This window comes from Molossus molossus, unplaced genomic scaffold (genome assembly GCF_014108415.1).
Source record: "Molossus molossus isolate mMolMol1 unplaced genomic scaffold, mMolMol1.p scaffold_m16_p_7, whole genome shotgun sequence".
Classification (NCBI taxonomy): Eukaryota; Metazoa; Chordata; class Mammalia; order Chiroptera; family Molossidae; genus Molossus; species Molossus molossus.
Window position 1 is genome coordinate 7832202 of NW_023425401.1, and position 25119 is coordinate 7857320.

The 25119-nt window shown below is 49.2% G+C and overlaps 1 protein-coding gene across 1 annotated transcript in view; it reads left to right on the plus strand.

The window, feature by feature from the left end:
* The first annotated feature begins 13591 nt into the window (after window positions 1-13591).
* TBX20 (T-box transcription factor 20) overlaps window positions 13592-25119 on the plus strand; it is a 42601-nt gene continuing 31073 nt past the window's right edge. Inside the window, exons 1-4 of the mRNA XM_036247268.1 lie at window positions 13592-13718; window positions 16874-17129; window positions 18129-18293; window positions 21748-21856. Of these exons, the coding sequence (XP_036103161.1) occupies window positions 13592-13718; window positions 16874-17129; window positions 18129-18293; window positions 21748-21856 (657 nt within the window). The remainder of the gene's footprint in view (window positions 13719-16873; window positions 17130-18128; window positions 18294-21747; window positions 21857-25119) is intronic.

The window sequence follows — 25119 nt, forward strand, 5'->3', positions numbered from 1 at the left end:
TGAGTACAGATTAACAACAACAAAAAAGTAGTCTTTATGCTATAATAATGAGATGGCATTTAAAATATATCATATTCTCCCTGGCCAGTTTGGCTCAGCAGTTAGAGCGTCGGCCTGTGGTCCAGAGAGACCCGGGTTTGGTTCCCGCTAGGGGCGTGTACCTCAGTTGCAGTTTGTCCCCGGCCCTGGTTGGGTCGTGTGGATGGCAGCCACTCGATGTGTCCCTTTCACGTTGATGTTTCTCTCTCTCTCTCTCTCTCCCTCCCACTTTATCTGAACAAAAAATGGAAAAATGTCCTTGGGTGAGGATAAAAACAAACAAACAACAACAACAACAAAACAAATAAAATATATTCATTCTTTGTTGAACATAAAAAACACCGACATCTCACCAACTCTGAGGTCAATTGTTTGACTAAATACCCAATTCTCAATGCATTTGTCACTGCATCTCTGTCAAAACATCTACATCAATGGTTCTCAAGAAGAGTCAGGGTAAGCATCTGCTTATTTGATATTTAATATGTAGATTCTCATCCCCTTGAAACAATAGTTCTAATCCAAGTGGGGGAGGGGGGGGAGGCGCCCCTCTGAGGTTTCTGACATGAAATATCCAGAGAGAAATCACTGGAAAACCCTCCACATGTGGTCCAGCTGCAAAAGTGTTGAAGTGCAGATTCTCCGGACTGACTCAGACTCACAGAATCAGATTCTGCCTTTTAATCAGACTCCCGGTGCTTTGTATGCAAATTAGAGTTTGAGAAGTACCATTCCAGAGGAAGGGGCAGCAAACTTTTTCTGTCAAGGACCAACTAGTAAATATTTTCGACCTTGTCAGCCATGTGATCAGTCACAGCTCCTCAGCTCTGCCCTGCACGGTAAAAACAGCCAATAAAACGGCTCTGCGAAGGATGGTCTGTGGGCCCCACCTGGCCAGTCGCTGACTTTATGCAGCTCTAGCCCAGAAGGATCTTTACATTTTTAATGGTTAAAAAAAAAAGAAAAAAAATCAAAGCGTAATATTTTGTGACATGCGAAAGTTATGTGAAGTTCACATTTCGGCGTGCATACATATGATTTTATCAGAATCCAGCCACATCCATGTGTTTGTGTGTTTTCAATGGCTGTTGTGACGGGATGAGGGCAGAGTTGAGTGACTGGGGCAGAGATCATACAGCCTACTGTCTGACCCTCAACAGAAAAAGTCTGCCAACCCCTGCAATAAAACGTTGTGGACACCGAAATTAGAATTTCAAGTAATTTTCACATTCAAAACGCTATTCTTTTTTCATTTTTTCACCCCAACCACTTGAAAATGTAAAGACCATTCTTAGCTTTCGGAATGTACAAAAACAGGCAGTATCTGAAACGACCTGTGTTCTGCACAGCTTCATTTGGGGAACACAATCCAGGTTTCCTGAAAAGAAAAAGAAAAAATCTTCTTAAGCAAGGTTTCCCAAGCTCAAGTATGGCCAACTGTAATCTCATTTTTCCTTAATGAAGTCACCCCTTTCCTGGTCTCAGTCGTATGGTTTGGGAGGACTTTCACCATCCTCAAACTCTACGGGTAGAGCACTGAGTTGGTTAAGCCAATTGGTGTTCCCTAATCATTTGGTCATGGTTTTGGGTTCAAGGTACATGATCCTAAACCAGGGCCAATGAGATGTGAAGACAGTTCCGGGACTCCTTTCTCTACAGGTGCAACGGAAGGAGAGACACTATTTCCTAATGGATGCAAAGAAAAAAGGATGTAGCCATGAAACCTGTTGACAGGCTGCTTTTGACCCCAAGGGAAAGCCTTCCTAAAAATAGGAACACAACCAAGAAGCCAGAGATGAGAAAGATTTCCTTTGCATCTTGGATCATGTATCACCTGAAACTATACCTAAACTATTTAAGTGGATGGGCCAACAAATTCCTCTTACTGCTTTAACTAGATTGAAAAGAATTTTCCATTCTTCACAACATAAAATCTTAATTGATGCACACATTATCTCAATGCTTCTTCCTCAAAATTTTGTTTCAAATACTTGCATTTTTTCAGGTCATATGTAAACCCCTCCTTGTACTCCCTCCTGCAAATTCATCCTGCAGGTCAGTCAACCTTCAGATCCAAAGATGACTGTTGTGAGACCCAGATGACAAGAAAATCCTCTGGGCCTCAGATCCTTGATTCCAAGGGCAGGATTCCAAGTTTGTTCCCTGCTCATGGGTAGATGAGACCATGCTGCAGAATTCAGGTTTAATTCTTAGAGCAGTTGTGATCATCACCAAAAAGCCCAAATTATGGGGACCACAGCTCAGAGAGTGCTTTTGCATAAAATTAGGACCCCAGTGTTAGATAATGAGAAGGCTTTCCTACTCCCAAGGAGAACTCCTGTCAAAGGCGTCACATTAATTCCAAGTCAGGCAAATTGGGTTCAAAGACACAACATTAGCACGAATTTGGGCTATGCCTCTTCTGGACTCAGCCTTCAATTCTCAATGTCCTCATTGATAAGATGGGGAGGAGGGTATATTTTAGTGACCCTGCTGGTCTTTTCAAATACCCTGAAATGTTCTGGTTTCTGCTGTAATAATTCAAGCTAAGGACTAACCCCTGACAGTGTCCTCTACGCAATGTGTCTGCGTGTGGTGGGGGGACTTGCTGGTGGCTTTTCTATTCTCAGGTCGCACAGAGTCAGTCATGCTCTCCCAGTATTCACCCTTGGAAGAAACAGACATGTCAGACCCAGAAGCCACACTTTCCGGTTAAGGGTATAGTAGGAAATTATGAAAGTTACAGGTTTCAGTATGGGACGTTTCGATTCATTACAGATGGCTTCTCAGAAGAAGCAGGACGTTCTTGTTTCTCTTTGTTCTGGTCAAGTCCAAGGCTAAATGAGGACACTAGGAAGAGTGGGTGCCGTGAGGACCAGGAGTTGCTTGGTGCGTGCAAATGCATATTCCTGCCCATCACGACAGCCCCTGTAGGCACCAGGGGCTCAGTGCAGTCACCCTGAGTGGAGAAACACACAGAGCTCCTCAGAGCTTTGGAAGCAGGTCAACTTTGAATCATACATTGAAAAATTACTGTCCAAAGATGTCTTTTTTGAATGTTTAAAATAAATAACAGTTATTTCTAATAAAGTCTATTTCTTTAATACTTCCCAATAATTTGGCTCATTGGCTCATCACAAAAGCCCTGTGAAGTAGACAGTATTTATTATAAAATAAAGGTTATCAAATTTCTTTTACAAAGAAAGGATGAATATATAAGCACCTACCACACAGGCTTTGACAATTATCAGGTCTCACTAAATGTTATACAACACACATGGGCAAAAGTAGGTTTCCATCTCTGAGTGTGTGAAACACAGAGTTTATTCTTGCATTATCATTTATCAACTACTACATTCTTTTCCATGGGAACAACTGTAAACCTACTTTTGCCCTGCCCTGTATCTCTAACAGCTGTAGCATACAAGACGCATGCAATCATTTTATAAAGAGTAAATTGCGGCATAAAGGAGAATGAGTAACAAGAAGTCATTCTGAGTAGTGAAGGCGACCAGATCCCTGCCAGGTATTTAGTGTCCCCTCTACTGCTAGAAGCAGAGAATTCTGAAGTTTTTCGTTTGTTCCCTCGAAACTCAGAGTTACCATCCATTTTGAAATGTGTTTAGAGTTGCAAGAGTAGGGGGTAAAATCTAGGCGATGGGGGCCTAGAAGTTGGAGAAAGGGAGAGGAGAATGCAAACCTATCCTCCACCGCCCATTAGCTGTGGGATTTAGAGTAAGTTGTATAACCTCTGTGCCTCATTTACTCATCCGTAAAATGGGGAGAATAAAATAATACAAGTAGGGCGCTCAGGCTATTGCCAGGCAGATACAAACACTGGAAACGCGATGACCATTGTTATGAGCCATTTGCTTTACATGTCGGAGGAAGCAAGTCATTGGAGGTTTTTGGAGAATCGGGGAGCGGGGGCCAGTGCTCCGGCAGTCAAGCACAGACTTCAGGATTGGGCCGGTGCCCAGCACAGCCCACTTAAGGACCATTCACAAACATTCACTACAGAGAAGGTCACTTTAACAATTAGTCTTGCTTTGCTAATTACACTTTACTGATTAGAAAGGGCCGTTGACAATACAGGGGTTGCTGGGAGTGCTAATCTTTTAGCAGCCATCGGAAAATAATGGTGACTGATTTTGCTGTCCAGCTTTTATCTTTAAATGGACTGTGTCAATAGGGCCTGTGATGGGAATGCAAAGAGGAAACCCTGGAGGCCCGGGGGATTCACGCTCCCCTTCCCCAGCATTCCCAGGCCTGACACTCGGCTCTAAACCTGAGCCCCTCTCCCCACGAATAACCCTCAGGATCAGAAGACTGTAGGGAGATTTAAAAAAACAAAACAAAAACTAAAGTCTGTGGTTTGTAAAAACATTTTGCTAATAAACGACAACAATTAGTCTGTGCTTAAGGAGAGCTGCCCTTGCTCAGCACCACGTGCGTGGGCTCCTGTGGCACGAGGGGGTTAACGCGGGCGCTCGTGTTCGGCCGTGTTACAGCTGAGCGAGTGCGGAGAGGAGGTGCAGGGCCCTGAGCCATGCGGAGCAAGTGCAGAGGTGAAACACGAGCCTGGTCAGTTATGAATTCACTCAGCAGGTCTGTAAGGGATCTTTTCCTCTCTTCATCTCCTTTTTAATTTTTTATTTATTTTTTTTGGTACGTGCCCTTAGCGGGAACCGAACCAGGGACTCTGGTCCGCAGGCCGACGCTCCAACCGCTGAGCCAAACCGGCCAGGGCGCTTCATCTCCTTTTTAATAATAATTTTTAAAAAGACTTTACAAAAGCAGATGCAATTCTAGTGTCGTGGCATTAGTAACGTGTGCGTGTTAGGTCTCCCGCATTACCCCTAATGTGCACCGTTTTAGTTCATTTTCGTGACAATCTTGAGTTAAGTGTCCATTTTACAGATGAGACACTGAGGCTCCGAGATTTGTCATGCAGAGCAGCACAGGGATTTGTCACAACCCCACAGGGCTAGTCAGGGTGGAATTGGGAGCCAGGAAACAAAAGTCAAATAAACTGTCAGCCCGAGCAAGGCTGGGTTGAAAGGGCCCGGAGCCGCCGCCAGACCCCGCGCCTCGGCCTTTCTCGAAGCGCTGCAGCTGCGGCCCCGGCAGGCGGCGGTCTGGGGACCCAGCCCCCACCCTGCCCTGCGCTAATGGGGGTAAAGCTCGGACGGCGCCATCCTGCAAGCCGAGTCTGATAATAGCCCTGATTAAATGGCAGGACAGCCAAGAAGGCCCCCGCCGCCGCCAGCGCCACGGTCACCGCGCCGACTGAGCAGGGGCCGGCAGTGGCGGGGGCTCTATCTTGGACATCTGCGTCCCAGCCCCAGGGACGACCGCGTCCGGAGCCGAAGTCAGCGTCTCCGGCCGGCCTCGGGTCCTGGGTGGGAGCCTCGGGTGTTCGCAGGGGTCTTGGAGCGCCTCGACGGAAAAACGGGTTTGGGTCTGCCTTTCCGAAAACGTAGTCTTCCGCAGGGACCCTGCAGCTGTCGCCCTGGAGCCTTTAGGACTTGGAATCCCCCCTCTAGGGTCACCAAGCAGGGGAACTAAGTGGACCCGGTGCATGGCGCCGCTGTCCCCTTGGCCTCTTCAAGGGAAGGTCTGGGAACAACGATGGTTGCTAAGGATGGGGTGGGTTGGTGGGAGAGAACCAGCAAATCCCAGACGCAAGAGGCGCGAGGGCGCCTTCAAGCCCCTGCACTCAACGCAGCTGCGCCGCCTGTTTAGGGGAAGGATCCGCTTCCCGCCGCTACCGGGGCCTCGTCCGACGGGGGTCGCCGCTCGCACTGTGCTCCCAGGCCCCCGAGCACCCTTCGAGCCTCCCTCTTCACAGCTCGGGAAACCGAGGCTCAGGGCAGTCCAGACAAGCTTAGGGTCACGTGGCCAGCAAAGGCCAAATCTGACTTCGAATCTCGAACATTTGGCAGTCTGCCTCCAAAACGCAGGGTACGCGGGCTGTGAGCCGCACGGACTCCCCACGAGCGCGGTGCGTGCCCCCCAGGCCGGCCCGGTCCCTAACTGCCTGGCGGCCTCCCGTGCCTCCGCGGACCTGCTGGTTTCTCCCCTTCAGGAAAAAAGCACAAAGGCCGCCTGGGCTCGCGGTCCACGCGCTTCCCCGAAAGACCTTCGCTTGCTGGCCTTGCTGCTAAGAGCGGCAGGAAGCTGGACCGCGGGCTTGTGTGGAGGAGTCAAGTCCCGGGTCCCGGTGGGCAGACCACAAAGACAGGCACGCGTTTCCCGGCTTTGGGGCTGCGCTTTACAAACAGACCAAGCAAATTCAGCCCTCTCCGAACTGCCCCTGCTTCCAGAACAGGAAACCAAACAAGTTAGTGCTAGAACTCGATACGGGGCGGAGGTTACGGTGGAGCAGCACAACGACTTGGGTTACAGGGCCCAGGGTCGCCTCCAGCTCTCCATGAAACTGTTCATGTGCCTTTGAGCAAGTGAGTTAGCCTTCCTAGCCTCGTTTTCAGCAACTTTAAAATGCACATGATAATGCTACCCAACTGATATTATTACTAACATTATATATTTCTTGGAATGCCTAAGTGCTGCGCCTGGCACATATTAAGTGCGCAATAGCTCTTTGTAATGCGTTGAAAAACTAGCATCCAGAACTTGAAATGTATTCAAAGCGCCTTCAAACTGTGTGAATGAATAAGAGAAAAGGCAGCGGAGAGGCCTGTGGGCCACCAGCCTTTTTCCAGCCAGGTGTTCACAGAAGAGAGGGCACTGTTGGAGCATCTGTGGGGACCTGGCCCCCTCCTCCTCCTCGTGGCACGTGTGCCCCTAAGTGAGACCCAGTCTCACAGACCCCAGAAAGAAAGCTGCTCCTTTCATTTCTTGAGTGTGGAAATTGGGGCTCTCGAACACACTTCTTGATCAGATCTAATTTGTATCATCCCTAAATTGAAAAGGAGGCTTTTTTCCAAGTTCCAGAGCAGGCCAATAGTAATGCCTATGAAGTCCTTTGCCCTCCAGGGACATTACTCCATTTAATCGGAACAACAAATTCTTGATGTAGATATTGTCATCAGTAGCCATATTTTACAGATATGGAAACTGAGCCGGCACAGCTTGCTCCAAACTCTAACACCTTCCGTGTATTAGGAAAAAAAGAAAAAGATCCAAGCTCTTATACATCTGCAGCTGGGCTTTGAATCCTTGATGGGCAGGGATCGCATGCAAATTATCCAACCACATCCCCACCCCAATAAGCCAGTGCCTGGTCCAGAATGAATGACTGCCCCAAATAGGTTGAGTCTGCTATCTCTGCTTCTTATTTTCTCGAGTCTTAGTCAAAATATTTATTTCGTGTGTGTGTGTGTGTGTGTGTGTGTGTGTTTTACATGCTTATTAGTGTCTCCCACCAGAATGTGAGTCACATGAAGCAGGAATTTAGGGTTCTGATTGCTGGTCTATTCTGGGAACCTAACACAGTACCCAGCGCAGACCAAGTACCAGATACCGTTGGATGAATGAACACATACTCTGTACTCTTTACCTTTTATTAGATGCGAATGTCTTTGTTCCCTTGTGTAATACATGCTTCAAGTCTTCTGGAGCAGGCTGACATTTGGGAACAGGTTCCCAAGCTCTTACTGGGTATATCTCCTCCTTGGTAGGGAATAAGATGTGTTTCCATGGATGGCTTCTGGGGTGATTCGCAATGGGAGCTGGCGGCAGAGACCTTGGAGGGCTACTTTCTGCCTGTGGCTTCCTCACCTTGATCTTTGAGCCCTCCAGAGAGGCGGTGGATGGTTTGTAACCAAACAGCTCCACTGCAGAGTGAAGAGTGAAGGCAGACGCGCCCCAGCAATCGCCAGAGAGGACAGGGTGCAGTTGGTTGGTGGAAGGCTGGATCATCTCCCCAAATGCGGCAATCGCTAAATGTAATTAGGTGACATCTCCAAAGCTGGCGCTTCTTTGTGGGAGGAAGGGCGCTGCCGGCAACACAGCCGTAGTTGCTCTTTTACGGAAGTTGTCTCGTTTAGATTTGAGTCTGTTTTAAATGCCTGACACTGTAGCTCAGGGAGTGTGCTCCGGCCCCTGCCTGGCTGCAGCGTGCCCTATCCACGCAGGCCTCACGAATCTGCACCGGGGTGGTGGGAACCCACCAACAGGGCATTCATCCTGAAACAGGGAACCAACCTTCCACCGTCCCCTTTCTTCCTCTTGGTGGGAGTTCCCGCTTAATCAGTCCAGTGCAGGAGCTATGCTTTCGAAACTAGAAATTTGCCTTGGAATCCCCCCTTATCATCAATGTAATTTCGATCAAATTCTTAACCTTCTTGATGGTGCCGGGACTAGGGTGACAGCCCAAAATTTAAAGGGGTGCCCAAAACGCAGTAATCAAGAAATAATGTTTTAATGCAGTATTTTTTAAAAAGCAAAACTCATGAACAAATTCACGATGGACAAAATATTTAAACTTTAAATAGAGACGGGATGCGTTGGCAGCCAGGCAGCTGGGAGCGGGGAGGGAGGCAGCGAAGTCCCAAGAAGAGGGTTGGAGAAGGAAGGAGGGCGAGCGGTCTGCATCCCTCTTTCACAGAGTCAGAGGAGATTTCTCTCTCTGTGTGTGTCTCTCTCTGTCTCTGTCTCTGTCTCTCTCTCTCTCCTTGGGATCACGCTGCGAGTTTCGCACCCAGCTGTAGCGCACTGGTTCTTCCTGGGTCATAAGGCCTGGGGCGCCGAGGGCCGGTCCCTGCAGTCGCGAGCTCGCGGAGGAAGAACTGGGTAGCGAGTGGTCACGGGGTGGAGCGGGAGGGTCGCAGCCCAGAGGGGCGGAGGCAATGGGGCCCCGCGCCTGACCTCTGCCCCTAGACCAAGCACTGCCTCGCGGTGGAAACAGGAGGAAGCCCAGGGCGTGTAACGTCTCAGCACCCGGGCTCCGTCCCAGAGTGACATTTTCCCTTCACCACCTGAGGACTGGGTCCTGGACAAGGCTGCGACCTGCCCTGGACATCCCACACGACATCCTTTCCTTGGCCCGGTAGCTGAGCGCGATTGTGAAGTCCCTGGCGAGGTGCGCGCGTACACACCACCTGGGACCTTCAGTGACATTCCGGCCGTGCTCCTCCAGGAGCCTCGCCCCAAGCGGCCCCGCCCGGGGTCCTCCTTTCTGGGCCAGTACTTGCTGCCTGGGCTGGAAGGGGCGCATCTTGGGGACCTTTTGGGGTGGGCGGGGTAGGGGGGAATGTCAAGAAAACTTAACCTCGCCAGCTTTGCGCCGGAGCCTGGGCTGGAGCTCTGCGGAGGAAAGGCTGGGACCCGCCCTCTCCGAGCCCGTGAAATTCGGGGCCGCGCCGCGCGCTCCCTACCGGGTGCGGGGACGCGCGCTGCCCTTGTCTCGCCGCGGGGACCCGCAGCTGCAGCCTGCCGGTGGCTGCGGCCTCCCTCCCCGGTGCTTTGGGCGTCTTTCCTGTTCCGCGAACCGAATTTAGAAATCCAAAGCGCCGAGGCCCATCGCTGTGCTTTTAACGCGTTCACCAGAAAGAGCGGAAGAAGAGCCAGGGCCGGGTGTCCACGCTCAGGAGCAGCTGCCCGCGTGCTGAGAAGCCAGTCTCCTTTCCCCTGTCCCGCGCTCACGCCGGGTGCTGGAGGACGCCCTGGGTCTGGCACCCGCCCCGCTCCCGCCGCCCAGGCCCAGCTGCTCCCAGCGTCGGCGGGGGCGTCAGTCCCCACCGGTCCCCGCCGCTGTCGGCGAAGGCTTCTTTCTGCTTTGGCTGTAGTTAATCAAGGGATTATTGGCCAAAAGCGAGAAACCTTTTGCGTCCAGGACAGTTCTTTTGAGTTCTGGATGCTACAAATAAGAACTTGAAAGGGTGGCGTGCATAAGACATCTTCCAGTCCTCCATATAGTGGCAGTCCGTATAATCAAGCTCAGACATATAACCAAAATCTTAAATTCCCAGACGCCAGAGTTCAACAGGATTTGAATAATGGTCCCTTACCACCCCATGGCCACGGTTCTCTGCGCACATTCCCAAACTGTCCACAGCTCTGCCATCTCGAAATTTCTGTTCAAAAATTCAATATAATAAAATTCTGTACTTAGTGTTTTACTTACATTGGGGTGACCGTTGAGGTCACTTATGGTTTAGGCGCTACACACACGTTGTTACCTCATTCATCACAGAGCCATTTTCCAGGTAGGAATATAGTATTGGTTGTATTTTAAGAAAGAGGGTGAAGTTGAGGCTTTGAGAGGTTTAGGGAACCCACGAAGTCTCGGGGCTAACGTGGACTAAAGATTCAGTCTTCCGGAGCCCAAGGCACTTCCTGGTGTCTGCCTGAGAAGGGCCTGGAGGGAAGTGTTAATGGGGTTGTTCTGTTCCAGCTTCTCCAGTGGCTTTACCTGTTAACCAGCCCTCTCGGAGGGAGGGCGAAGGGACCTCGCATTGGGCGCTCTCCCTGGGGACGTCTCTGAGATACCTTTTGACAGCACCTCTGTGCCAAGCACCGGTTCCCCGTTTTTTTATAGCACCATATTGATTTGCAAAGGCAATAAATCTAAGAGAAGGGACTCTGTGCCCCCGATAATTATGTTGTAGTCTATACGTTTCACTGAAGCGGTTTCATCACCAACAAGACGCATAGCTTGTGAGGCATCCCAGTGGCTCGCCTCTGGCGCCGCGTTCCTTTCAAGTGGCCTTTCCGGGTCCTCTGTTTGCCGCCTGCTTCCCGGGCTCGCTCAGTTTATTTTCTCTCTCTCTCCCTCTCTTTTTCTTCCTCTTACCTGTAATAGGATGAATAGCTGGAGTTCCCTGCTCACCAGAGACCCAGGGCTGGACCAAGGCGGGTGGGCAATTGGAAAAGGAAATGGAAACTGACGGGGGGTGGGGGTGGGGGGGGTGAGGTCGCCTCCCCCCTGCTCCAGCAATTTTTCTACAAACATCCCTGTTATGATATTATCGAAATTCCAGTCTGAACCATTAAGACAATTTCAAAAAACGATGGCATTCCCTCTGTGTGGAAATGCAATGGCAAGTTTTAAAAATATATACATTGAGGTATAATCCCACAATAATTTTTTGAAAACTAAAACCAGCAGATGAGATCTTCCACACCTAGCTGAAACATACTTTAAGTTCTAGACTAATCCTGACATCCTCCTCACGCACCCTCGCCCCAAACCCACCCACCACCACCACCAAAACTCTTGACAAAAATCTTCCTCCTGGCCAAACTTAGCATTTGAGACAGGAACAGAACCAAGGTGCCCTACACTCGGAAAAGGGAAACGCTGTTGTTTGGAGGTGGGGTTGGGGGAGAGGCAGGAGGTTTTAAGAACTGAAGGACCCGGATTGGGGCTGGGTTGTCCAAAAACCGAAAAGGACCAAAGACTCAGGAATGGAAACCGACCCCTAGGCGCACCGGTGATTCAGTCTCTCTCTCGCCGAGGTTTAATCGGAAAGCCTTCTGCTCTCAGCCTGCTAGAGGGACTATCGGTCTCGCAGGAATAGCCCAGAGCAGCTGCAGGGTGTGTGGGGGTGTGGGTGGGGATCAGGACAGTGGCCTGGAGTGCGGCCCGGCTGCAGTCTGCCTTTAGCCCACTGGGCAGACGGCAAGGGGGTCACCCCCGCCGCCTCCGCGCCAGACCCGGTTTCTCTTTCAAAAGAAAACAGAGGTGGGCTAGATGACAGCGGAACCCCTTCCAGGACAAACCATGGTACAAAAAGTCCATGATGTTAGGACTTTCCCCAGACATTTACACATACACACTTTGTACATCAGACTGATTACAGAAAACGTTTCTCAGTCACCCCCCTGCAGCACCTGGTGAGAAACTATTATAAGCGATGACGACCCTCCCAGATGACATCGTTTTACTTTCATACATGGTCTCAACTTTGGACTTTCAGCTTTTCCGCATGAGCTTATTTCAGGAGCCAGGGCGGGGAGATGCACTGAAGAAAGTAAAAGGCTGGTGGGAAATAGGAGCTGTTTTCTTTTCTTTCTCCTCTAAGACCTACCAAGAGGCTCCTAATCGCCAGGCCGACTGGCTGAAAAGGAGCGCAAATATTTACATGTACAGCTCGAGGGTGCGTGTCAGCGTGAGTTTACACGGCTCCGAGCGAGCGAAGCGGATTACCCTGCGAATTCGGAGAATTTGAGTTATTCAAGCTGAACAAGGCCAGCAGGACGACCCCCACAAGGCCGTGGGAAGCCCCGGTCGCCGCCTAGTCTGGGAGGGCAGAGGGGTCCGTGTCGGCCAAGCTGGGGCGCTGCACGGCTCGCACTCCCCCACTGCGGTCGCCTGTCCCCGCAGGGTGCCGCGCCCCCGCACAGCGCCCCGCCATCGCCTTCCCTCCGGTGGAAGCCCCATCTTTCTGAGTCTCGGGGACCGGAGCAGAGTGAGAGGCGCACTGCCGCGCAGCACAAACGGCGGTTGCCGGTGCAGCGTCCTTTGCCCAGGCTCGCAGCCCCCTCTTAGCGCATCGTTTGCAGGACTGAGCCCCTCGGCCTCACTGTCAAGCAGGCAGACATTGGAGACTACCCAGCGCGGGGACCCAGCCCTGGGGGGTAACCGCAGAATGGGATCTGGGCTGCAGTCTGCCTTTAGCCGTGGGCGCCAGCTCTGTGGCACCGCTTTCTTCTCTAAGCGCTTCCCAACTTTCTTTTGGAACTTGGAGCACCGGTAAGAAAACACTGGACAAAGCACGAACTCCCGAGTCTTCCCCTGGGCTAGGTTCAAGCTCTGCGCCACTCCCGGGATCCCGGATTTCAGGTCGCCGCAAAAATGCCCCCTCCCGACAGAGCGCACCTCCCTCCCGCCCCGGGACTGCAAGACCGGGAGGGGGCGTCCGCGGAGTTGGTGCCCGCCAGGTGGTGGCACCCCCTTTTCCCCAGCGGGTGCCAGGTTTGCGGCGGGCTGCGGCGCAAGGCCACCGGGACGCTGCCCTCCCCTGGAGCCCCGCGGCCCCGCCCCCGCCGGCGGAATCAGGAAGCGGTGACGTGGGGCGGCGCTGACTGGCTGCTGGCCGCGGGGATCGGCGCCGCCAGCAAATTAAGGCGCAGGGCTGCGAGCCCCCGGGCGCAGAGTCCTCCGTGCGGCGCGCCGCGATCCGGCTCCTGCTGCCCGCGCCCTCTCATTGGCGCTGCACCGGTCCCCACCTCCCTGCAGCCGGGCCGTCCGGCTGTCCCCAGCGGGGGGAAGGCAGCAAGGACGCGGAGGGGGTGCTGCGGGACCCCTGGGTTTTGCGCTGCTGTTGCTCGTCACCAGCTTGCATCGGTGCAGCCTGTGGTCCTGCGGAGCGTCCCGGGGCTTGCGCACCCGGTGGAGCCCGAAGTTGGTCCTCTCCTGTCCTCTCCGGCTCGTTCGAAGTGTGCGGTTCCAGGGCTCTGCGGTGGGGGAGTGCAGAGGCCGGCGTGGAGCTCTTGGGAGGTTGGGCTGATTCTCCTGGAGCCCCGACTTCGCTGTGATTGCACTTGAAAACTCTGCGCTGTGTTTCGGTCTTTGTCTCCCTTGGGGAAGCTGGACAGCACTTCGGCAGGCCCTGTCGCTGGGCAGGACCGCCTACTGGGGGCCATGGAGTTCACGGCGTCGCCCAAACCGCAGCTCTCCTCCCGGGCCAACGCCTTCTCCATCGCCGCGCTCATGTCCAGCGGCGGCTCCAAGGAGAAGGAGGCCACGGAAAACACCATCAAACCCCTGGGTAAGTCGGGCTGCCTGACTCTCCGCTGTGGGCAGAGGCAGGGTGCTGCGCATTCCCCCACCCCACCCCCAGTCCCCTGGCTGCGGGAGCCTCGGGAGGGTGGCAGCTTCTGACCCTCAGGCCATAGACCACATGTCGGGAGTGGGAGATGTCCTTTAAGGACCACGTTTTCTTTGGGAGCTTCACTGTCTGTTAATGACAGTCGGTTTTGCGTCTCACCCAGGCGGTAGGCGCTCTCCCTGTTTGTCTAGAATCCCAGGGGGTGTGGGTGTAGGTCTGTAACTTTGTTGGGATAATAGCATTCAAGGATAAATAATAATAATAACCCCTTTAAGACTCAACAGGATTTACCTTTACGATGCGTGTCACACCTGCTCGTGCAGTTGAAACTAAGGAGACTGGAAGCAACCTCACAAGACACTAGTTCAATTTTGTTTTCCTCCCGACTTGATAGACTAAAATAGGGTTAGTTCCTTAAACCACTGTCAGGGGCTGTAGAATAAGCCGGTTCTCTCTGAGTGAACCAGTTTCCTCACGGAAGTTCTCGACTTATCAATAAGACACCATTTTCTAACTGTGGTCATCAGTAGAGGCTGGCAAAAAACATCAGCCAGTAACCATTTCCCAAATTCCTCAACTTTTAGCTATACTGTTTATTTAACAACCTTTACCATTTATAGAAGACTCTAGGCTCGGAGGAAAGGGAGTATGTTCCCCTTAGCACAAGTGAATTGTGTGGGAAAGGACCGGCCAGAGATGTGTTAAATGTTCCTTCACAACTAAGAAAGAAGTGTCCTCACCATCACCTCTTGGGGCCACAAGAAATAACTATTTCATATCCTGATCAGCTGGGAGCCTAAAACAGTGAAAAACATCAAATAGCAAACAGGGTAATGTTTCTTTTGAACTCTCCCCAATTCCCCTCCCCGCCCCTATCCTTCCCCCCAAATTTAACATCTCACATCCAAAACAATGATAATAATATGAAAGATGAACCCCTAGAGGCGAAAAAGAAGGGTCTGGGCAGAGGAAGAAGAGGGAATTAAAACCCCTGTAGCAACTCATGACCCAGGAAAATCGAACCAGAAGGTCTCTAGAAAACATCATGTCAAAACGTCTCTCCTCCAGGCTTTCACTTGTCCCTGCTTTTTCCCACCCACCCTCCCGTCTAAATCTAAACCTGCCAAAGTAGTGGAAACAACCAATCACACAGACCCTGACTGTTCAGAAAACAATAACCACCGATTTCAAAGTTGTGGTTATGGGACTTTCCAACATTATCCACTCCTGTTTAGGGGGCTCCCAAATTCTTTATGGATCGCCCCCATCACTGGTAGCTAGCAGGAAAAGATGTCAGGTTGAAATTCCTGACAGACATACAGACAGAAGCCTGGGAAACAAGCCAGCTTCAGCGCCACTGTCATTTCAACATTGCTTCCTTGTCTATTTATTTTCCTGAGAGAAAACACCAGTGGAAATTCTAAACTATGGAGCTATTCCCAGCCCGCAGAACCACCACCCGCTTCCTCCCCACATGCGGTCTGTAAGTAAGCATCCCTCTGGAAGGACCAGGAGTCACTCTTGCCCCTTTTAGGGGTCATTTCAACAGAGCGCAAGGACTCCCAGCAAGAGAAACACCTCAAATTCCTGTTGAGAGAGAATGTGGTATGAAACCCCACAGAGATGTTGAGGCAAATGCAGGATACAGGTCAAAAGTGTCTCCTGATTGCCGTTCAAACACGTTAAGTCTATTTAGAAGAACAGCCTCAGAACACTAGAGCATTTATTTAAAAATTTTTGAGATATAATTGACATTTAGCATTGGGTTAGAGCATTTCTGTATCATTTTCTTTTTCCTCCGCTTCCCAGCCCTAACATAGACTGGTTAGTCTGGGGTTTAGGGAATTTGCATTTTTCAATGGTCAGAAAATAAGAAAATTCCTAAGGCTACTTGTTAATTCCCTATGAAGACATTATGTGAATGTGCTTCTGAAAATGTTAGTTGCAGGTAAGGTTTTGCCATAGCATGGGTCTCTTGCTTTAAATTTGAAACTAGAAGAATCAGATAAATAATTGGATAATTCTTCATTTAAAACATTTCCAGGCGTTGCATTGTTATTGTAAAAGAAGAGGAGATAAACATTTCCCACTTCCTGCCTGAATTCAAGGAGAAATACAGAAACCAAAACATTTTATATGATACATATAGATGTACATACCTACATTCAGAACTAATTTCAGTTCTTGAGGGCACTGAGAGTTCTTTGGAGGTCAGTTTCACATTGCAGATTCAAGTAGTTTCTTTTTAAAGGGATGTAAGATAATTGGGGTAATTACAAAAGTCCCCCTGTATTCCATCAAAGTGACTGGTGGAGTCCCAGGCCCTTATAGCTGTGGGGGAGAATGTTTGGTTCATAGGCAGTGCTGTTCCCGTCTCCTGGTGGATGGCAAAGCCTTCTTCCAACTTTAGCACCCGGCTCTGGGCTTCGGGTTGTTTTCCTCACTTCTAGGACCTCTCCCCCTCACCCCAGAAATGGCCCAGAGTGTATACGCCTGTGATTTAACAAGCTAAACGCTAGTCTTTCATATGATCTCAGGCTGGGAGGTACCTTGGACAAATGCCTTAATCTAACATCTTAAAGCCTAGGAAACTGAGAGCCAGGTAGAGAAGCGAAGTGACTGAATTTTTTTAACCACCTCTTCACTCCCACCCACGTCTTGTTATTTTGTGGAGCGAGGGCTCCAAGAGGGAAGGAGAAGTTCCTCTCAGCAAGGGAGGGGCTCCTGCCTCCCTTGGTCTTTGTGGGTTGTCACGGGGCAGGACTGGCACCTAGAACTTGGGAAGGATACACAAAGGATGCTTGTTTTTATCCATCATGACCACCTTTCCAGCCCTCACGCGTTTTTTCTCCAGCGTGGGTTTCGGTAGAGGCGGCAACAAACTGGAACTCACTCACTTGGCTCAGTAAGCAAGGACGTGCCGCTCCGTGGGAAGGGCACCCTTGACGTGTGCAGTGAGGGCTTCTCAGCTGCCTGCCTGAGTTTCTGAGCTTAGCGTTTCCAAGGTCAAATCCGAGTACGGGTTTCAGTTGTGCAGTTCTCCTTCCTGTATCTTTGCTCGACAGCATTGGCTGTCATCGTCCCTTCTCTTGCAGAACAATTTGTGGAGAAGTCATCCTGCGCCCAGCCTCTAGGCGAGCTGACCAGCCTGGATGCTCACGGGGAGTTTGGTGGCGGTGGCGGCGGCAGCAGCCCCCCTTCCTCCTCGCTGTGCACCGAGCCACTGATCCCCACCACCCCCATCATCCCCAGCGAGGAAATGGCCAAAATTGCCTGCAGCCTGGAGACCAAGGAGCTCTGGGATAAATTCCACGAGCTGGGCACGGAGATGATCATCACCAAGTCTGGCAGGTAGCGGGGCCTTGGCGGGTGAGGAGTGGGTGATGGGAGCGCGCCCTGGGTGGCGGGGGGAGTGTTCAGGAATTGGGTGAATCCCTGCCTGTTCTGAGCACAGAGAGAAAGCTTCGCTCACAGAAGGCTCTTTCCACCGACTTGCTTTGGAAGATGCTGCTCAGGAAGATTTCCAGGTTTTTGCCTTCTCAAGATCTGGCCAAGGGAAACCTTACCTGGTCTTGATGAGAAGGGCACAGGGACCAGGGCCCTCCATCCCCTGCAGCCCGGGAGGGTGTGGGGGTGCAGGCTGGGGAGGAGGAACTGGAGCCCAGGGTGCAGGGGGGCAGCTGAGTGCTTCCAGGGAAGCACTAGCTTCTTTTAGATGGGCCTCTATCTGCAGAAGCCTCCAGCTGCCATGAAAACTAAAAGTAAAACGTGGATGGCAGAATGGATCCGTAAGGATCACACTGCGCGCAGGAGGGAGGGCTGGCTCGGGGCCCAGCCGTGGGGGCTGCAGCGGGGCAGGCTGGGGCAGGCGGGAAGCTAGGGTGCAGGCACTCCCGGGGCCGGGCAAAGACTCCGGAGGTCAGTGGCCTTGCTCCAACTCTCAGGATTCTGGGAAACACCCGCAGGGTCCCCTAAACCCAGCCTGAGAGCCCGGCGCCTACTCTCTGTGGCGGGAGCAAGGTTTCCCCAGCAGAGCCAGGGCATCGCAGGTCTGGGTCTGCTCCAGGGACCCGGGTGGGGGCCGAGTGGCCTTGCTAGTCCAGTTTAGGATTTCCCGCGATCACAGATCTTCCGGCATCCAAAACGAAACAAAAAACCCTTTCCCCCCAGCCATGAGGACTCTTGTAAAGGTGACATTTAAACTTATCTAGAATGTCCATCTCTAAACTCACAACAGAAGGGTTTAGGGGCCTCAGAGGGAGGGGAGCCCCACCCTTTTCTCCCCTCTCCTTCCGGCAGCTCTTCGGGGCCGGGTGAGCTCAGCCGATTCTCTTTGTCTCCCTGTGTCAGGAGGATGTTTCCTACCATCCGGGTGTCCTTTTCCGGTGTGGACCCTGAGGCCAAGTACATAGTCCTGATGGACATCGTCCCCGTGGACAACAAGAGGTACCGCTACGCCTACCACCGGTCCTCCTGGCTGGTGGCTGGCAAGGCGGACCCCCCGCTGCCAGCCAGGTCTGTGCCTCGAGATTTCCGCCTGACCAGAAATGCCTGTTAACCCTGCTGGCAGACCGTGTCCTGCCCTGGTGGTTCGAATTTTAAGCAGGCCTGTTTGTGAAGCCCTGGGCAATGGTAGGGGTCCCAGCCCGGACACTCTAGGTTGGATTATACAGAATATGAGCTAGTCTCTGAGAAAGGCCGGTTCGTGCCTGGCCAGGGCACGGTCTGTAATTTTATCTTTGCTCTTAATTCATTCTTAGCATTTCCTGAAAGTGCAGTGGGAATATTCGTTAGAAGGCTGGACCTGTGGCACTCGTCCTTTCTAGCGGACTACTCCATGCTACTGATGAAGTGGTCGCCCTAAAGTCCTTTTTGAGAAAGTGCATTTTGGTAAAGTGGTTGCTGAAAGGGCTCAGAGATTTTAAGTTTAAAGTTTAAGTGGACAAATGTAATTCAACCTCAGGTTAGCATTTTTTTTTTTTACATGAAACATTACTCAGTATATTAGGGATCATATATGTTTATTTTTGTGCTATTCATTGGTAATAATGTTCTTTGTTGCTCCAGGACAACCCTGTTTTTAAAATCACACATGTAAACCTTCATTATTGCTGCTTTGCCCTCTTGAGCACTGGGGGCGGGGCTGGGGGGCATATATTTGCTTTTGTGAACAGTAACAGCTGTGGTTATAGGAATCTAACCGTGTACTTTAATACAAAGAATATCAGCTGACTTTGCATGAGGGTTCTAAGACCAAGCCTCGCAGCTTTTAAGTGGTGTTATGACTAATTTTTGTAATTGATTGAAAGTTCCTATTAGAGCTAAAAATGTAGTATTAAGTAGCCAGTGGAAAGATTTGGGAACTTTGAAGGTACAGCTGGTTCTTCGTAAGCACATAGTCTGGAGTCTCAGTCCGTGCACAGAACCAACAGGTCATTACACATACATTTCCGACGGAGCATCAGGCTCTCCTGGTGGATGCGCATCGAGCTGACAGTATGCTCCATGCGCGGAGAGATCACCGGAGCCTCTCATTCCCCATTCCCACAAGAGACCCGGAAGGACGTCTCCCAGACCCTTCCACGTCCCTCCGTTAAAAACATTAAATGACTAAGAAAATATATTAAAAAAAAATTGTTACTCATTTTTCAATTGAGCAAGATTCACCCATTTACAACAGATATTAAAATGAATATAATTAGTGTTCTCTACTACGTGCTGCTAAATAGCAGATTCACATTACTCTGCAGCTTTTAAAGGAGAGAGAGCGATTGTAGCAGATTCCTAACCATTTTTACAAACAAACACTCTTTTTTTGTGTCCCCCCTTCAAAGCCTTCCCTCTAAGACATTAATCACTCTCACTGAGCCTACGGTTTCTTCCTATCTGAAGGTAGGGGAACAGGCGCAGGCCAGCAGGGCTTTGGAAAGATGACTGGCCTTGTTTATGTTACCAGTCTGTTCTGGTTGGAGAAGACAAGCACGTACCCACACACTATCTCGACTGAAGCATGTGTAAGCTATTGCTGGAATTTTAAGTCCCAGGGACCTTGAGAGAGGAGGGGCTTCCTGGATACTTTTTAATTCATCTTAGTTCAGCTTATTTATACTGGTATCAAATAAAAATGTTTAGGGTGTGATAGGATAGAAATAGTCGAGATCATTTAAACAACTGTTCTCTATTATTATTAAAAAAAGAAATGGTGCTATCATGTCTAGCTCCAGAAAGGAAGGGAACTTGGTAGGGTGATCATTTTTGTACTGAGGGTGGGAATTCCTTGCGGTTCTAGTTGTTGGACACATTGTACTTCAGGCCAAACTTCATCGGTCCCTTATTCCGAATCAGAAGAACTAATGCTTGACAATCGCAGGTGACCGTAACCCTGGGCGAGACATTGTACAGGGTCTAAAATCATACGCTGTTTTCACATGGGCTTTTCCTTTTCTTTAATGGAATTGATATTTAAGGGAGTGAATCTTTATTAATGCGCTGCATCTGCTGAATTGAGACTTGAAGAGAGCGCATTTCAGCAGCTTCTGGGACTTTTTAAATGTTCTCAAACTGGGGTGTGTGTGTGTGTGTGTGTGTGTGTGTGTGTGTGTGTTTATTTTTGGCAGGGAGGGTGAGACATGGCGCTGATCAGTCAAGTTATAGCCTTGAATGGCCATTACAGTTGTGTCATCAAAGAATTCTTCAATTGAAAGCAATTTTGAACACTCCTCCTTGAAAAAAACAATCAAAGAAGCAGGCAGGCAGGCAAACAAACACCTAAATAAAGCCTTCCCGGTTCTCGCATGGGTCTAGGGAGAATCTTTACTGCTGTCAGCCTGACCTGTGCTTCGCTCTGGGGGGCTTTGTTCCAGCCTGTGCATCCAGTTCCTCTATTCTTCATCCTCTGTGTGACAGACTGTGGCACAGACTTCTTGCCCTTCGCTTGGACACCGCAAGGGAGGGTTCTGTGCCTTATTCCCTTGCCTTTGCCCAACCGTGATATTGATGTTCAGCTATTGTTATAAGGATCCTCTACAAGTTGATATATACATCACCTGTTACCTAGATGAAGGGATTTTTCCTGTTGAATCAAGCATATTTCCTCCCCCTCACTGGTTCTGTAATCTCCCCTGACTTCAGAAAAGCTTATGTCAAGTGGAACCAGGATTGGGATTTACAAAGAGCCGTAGGCAGTGGGGTCCTCCCAGGTAGAACACACGGCCTGCGTTTAACTGTGAAACATCGTTTTTGCAGCTGATCAATAGATGATAAATACCTGGTAAACACATTTTTTCACTTAGGCTGTTTACAAATGAATCCACTGAATAATGTAAAGCTTACTCAGCTTATTTTCATCACTTATCAAGATGATGAGGAAAGTAATAAATAACAGTTAAGGCAACAGGAGGAGTAACAGATTATGTGTGGACTATTAAAAGTTCCCAGGTCACTGAATTAAAGTTACTCTGTCTGGTATTTATAAAGAACATAAACTTTAAACTCAGTCACCTGCAATTTTAAATGATTGGATGCTCTAGAATTGCTTCCTCTTTTAAATTCTTTACGTCTTCATTGCTTTTTAGCAATGGTTATCCTAGGAACTTATTATGCAATTGTATAGCCTAATTTTTCTTTTGAAAATACCTATGCCAATAGATTGTATATTTTACAGAAGTCGCTCAGTAGTCTATTAGAAAGATAGGGGGGAAAAAACCATGTTTAAAAATGGCTTGCTCAACAGATAATAGAAAATTTATTAAGTATTACCCCTTTTAGATCATTGACACATTAAGAAACACATTTAGAGGTTTTAGAGTTGTTTTGGTATTGCTATATTCTTAAATTGGACGTTATATGGGATACATAAAATTCACCATTTATATGGGGGTTTCATGTTCCTTTAGAATCAGAATATTTGTAACCCACAGAGAAAAGAATTCTAAAAATGCCTCAATAAAATTTCTCATAATTTTCTTAGGCTGTATGTACACCCAGACTCTCCTTTTACTGGTGAGCAGCTGCTCAAACAGATGGTGTCTTTTGAAAAGGTGAAACTCACCAACAATGAACTGGATCAACATGGCCACGTAAGTCCGGGACCTTCATCTGTGTGGCTTCCCCAGGACAGCATGGAGAAGCTCCCAAGACTTCCCCCTCTAAGTCTCTTCCTCCTCACCCTCTACCCCTCCCACCCACTGGCTCTGAGCCATTCTGTGAGAACCTTCCTGTATTCCTGTTGTCAAGAGACCCTTTACAGGGATGCTGTGTGCCTTTTCTCTGCAAGAGGGTCGGGGGCCTTCAGCACCATGGATTTCCTGAAGTTCAACAACTGCTTTGTACCTTCGCCAATTCAACAGAGAGAACGTGCATTCTGGAGGCTCCTACAGCCCATTCCAGGGTTAAGCATCTGAATTCTGTCGGCGGTGTATCAGATAACGCAGCATAAAGGGGGTGGGGCTGAGATCCCCGTGTGGGGGCTGCTCACAGTGTGTTCTATAGGGCATGTTCCCATGAGATGCAATAGAGCAAAAAGGGCTTTATGTCCAAGTAAGTCTGAAATGTGTTCACCTACTTCCGACCCCTGGACAGTGCCACCAGCAGAGTTAATGAGGTGACCTGGTTTCTCTGACGTGGTCCTGATTGACAAGGTCTCCTGTGGGCAAATGGGTGTGGGCAACGCCTGAAGCGACTGATTTGGTTTCAGGTTCAAGCCAATCATTTGAAACCGTGTCTAAATAAGTTTGGGGAAGGGCTCTTTACTGGTCCTCTAACCCCTTTGTGGAGAGTCTGATGGATATTAAAGTGCAGAGAAGTCTTGCCATGAAACACAATTGATGATTTTGTGTCAATAAGGAGCCCAGCAACATGTGGGGAAGGAGAAACTGGAATTCTGAGCTCTTATCAATAGTTCATGGAATGAATACCACTGACTCGGGCCTTGCCACATTTGCTAAGATTGCTTTTCAAGGAACTATCTGTGAGATTATTCTGTGCTCGGAAATAAAGACTTACATAAAAATTCAGTTTTAGATGTTTTGCTGAGAAAACTTTAGACAGACTTGCATACTTGTTTTGAATAAGAATACTGTTTTTGTTGTTGTTTGCTTTTGGGCCTTAATTGCCACAAAGCACATTGGTATTTTCATAGTGACTTTTTTTTCGCTTAGATAGTCTGATATAATTATTTCCTCTCTTATCCCTTTATTATTTTAGGTTTTAGTTTTTGTTGGATCTATGCAACTCAGAAGAATTTCAATACTTTTTCAGAAAAGATGGTTATCAGTAGATAATAACTTACAGTTCTAGACATGGTTTCAAATGGTTGGCTTGTACTTGAAACTGGATAAATCTCTTCAGGCCTTGGCAGCACCCACAGGAGACCTTGGTTAATCAGGACCGATCAGGGTAACCAGGGTAACTCCTGACTGCTGGTGGCTGTGTTCAGATGTTAAAAGCAGGTGGACAGGTTTCTGTTATCTCATGTGTTGAAAAAGAGAGTTGACCTTTATCTTCAAAGATGTTGTCATAAGTGTCCTTTATTTTCAAAGATGTTTCCATCGACAGTTTTTCTTCTTCAGGTTAAAATTTGTGAAGCATCTGAGAGACATTTTCTGCAGGCCGATGATTGTTCCTAGTGTTATCTATATTCATATTTTTGGGGCTCTGCTGAGATCTTTGCAGGGAGAAATGAAAATTTTTAATGGTTCTAGTATTTTCCATATGTGAAGCTTTGAGAAGAACTGAGTCTTTCCAGAAGGACTTGAAATTTCATTCTGAGATCTGCTGTCCAGAATTTGGTGTTTTCTCTTAGCATCAGCTCCGGGTAGGCACGGCACCAGGCTGCCTTTCGGGAGCTCCCGTTCTGGTCTGATTATGGATAACCTTGACACCTCGTTTAGTTTTGGATGGTTGTTATTATCCACATTTATTATTTAATAATAGTGACCTGTTGTCACCAGCCATAATGTGGTCTGGAAACTACAAAGACGGGTTTTCAGGTCCTGTGTTGTGTAGCGACATTCTCTGAGTTAGTCCTGAAGAAGTGCCTCTTACTGGTGCACTTTTAGCTTTGTAACAGGAACATTTCTTACTTCCAGGAATTTGTTTGGAAGTGAGATGATGCAGACTCCACATTTCCATTAGTGTTCCTTAGCCCCATAAGGGCTTAGCCGAGAGTCAGGGAGCCCTGGGGTCTGAGACTCAGTCTGGGGCCTGAGTCTGTCTGGCATCCTTTCCCAAAGGGAATTGATCATGTGGTGGTGCAGGTAGGGGAGCTGGGACCTTATTTAACGCTTAGGGCTTTGTGTGTGTGTGTGTGTGTGTGTGTGTGTGTGTGTGCGCGCGCACACGTGCACGTGTGTGTGTGTGTGCGTGATTTGAAAATTCTATCTTCTTAGTAGAGCGTAGAGTGAATGCTCAGGTTTTTCTTATATCAGTATTTTGTCACTTCAAGTTTCTCCCAGTTTTATGACTGAACACAGATATCCTGAACTCCTTAGGATACCAAGAGATGAGTTTTTAAAAAAAGATTATTTCAGTTCGTTTGAAGCTCTCATTTGTCAGTTATTCCTGCTCCGGGTTGGGAGCGTACGGAGGTGGCATGCACAGAATTCAGTGCCAGTTAACGTGGCTGACGCCTCAGCGCAGAGGGAGGCTGACTCTGTCAGTCATGCCACAGGCTAGTATTGGACTCTGCTCAAGTCAACCAGCAGAATCCCTCCTCCGCCGCGCCCACCTCAGCCGAGAAACAAGGAGCCATTAGTGCAACACCGCTGTGCGCCTTGCAACTTGGTCCTGCCACAGTATTTATAAACTGACTCCCCTGAGAACTGGGCTCCCTGCTGGGGCCTTGGGGGGTGCATGGCATACACTGCGAGGCCTGTTACCCCAGGAAAGCTGTGCCCAGCCTTACAGATTTAAGTAGCTGCCTGGGTGGTGGGAAGATGTGGAAAACATTTTATATCAGAGAGTGAATTTTGTTGCTCAGTTTTCATAATGGCAAATTTTATTTGATTTAAAAGATACATGAAACATACTGCCTTGTTGACCAGGGTTTGCTATGATTTCTGAGTCCTGGGCAACTCTTACTAGCTACGGAATGGAAGATGGCCATCCTTATTATTCATATTTAGTTTGTAACCGGAAGCCAGGAACCAGTGAAGCTGCCAGAGGTAACAACAAAAACAAATATGATACAGCTCACATTTACTGAGCACTTCCTGCTTGCTATGTGATTTGCAAGGGTTACCCCTCCTAACCCTGCCCTGTGAGGTCAATACTAGCTTTGCATTTGAGATGAGGTTGGAGAGGTGAGATCACTCACCCTATGATGAAAGAAACAGGAAGTAGC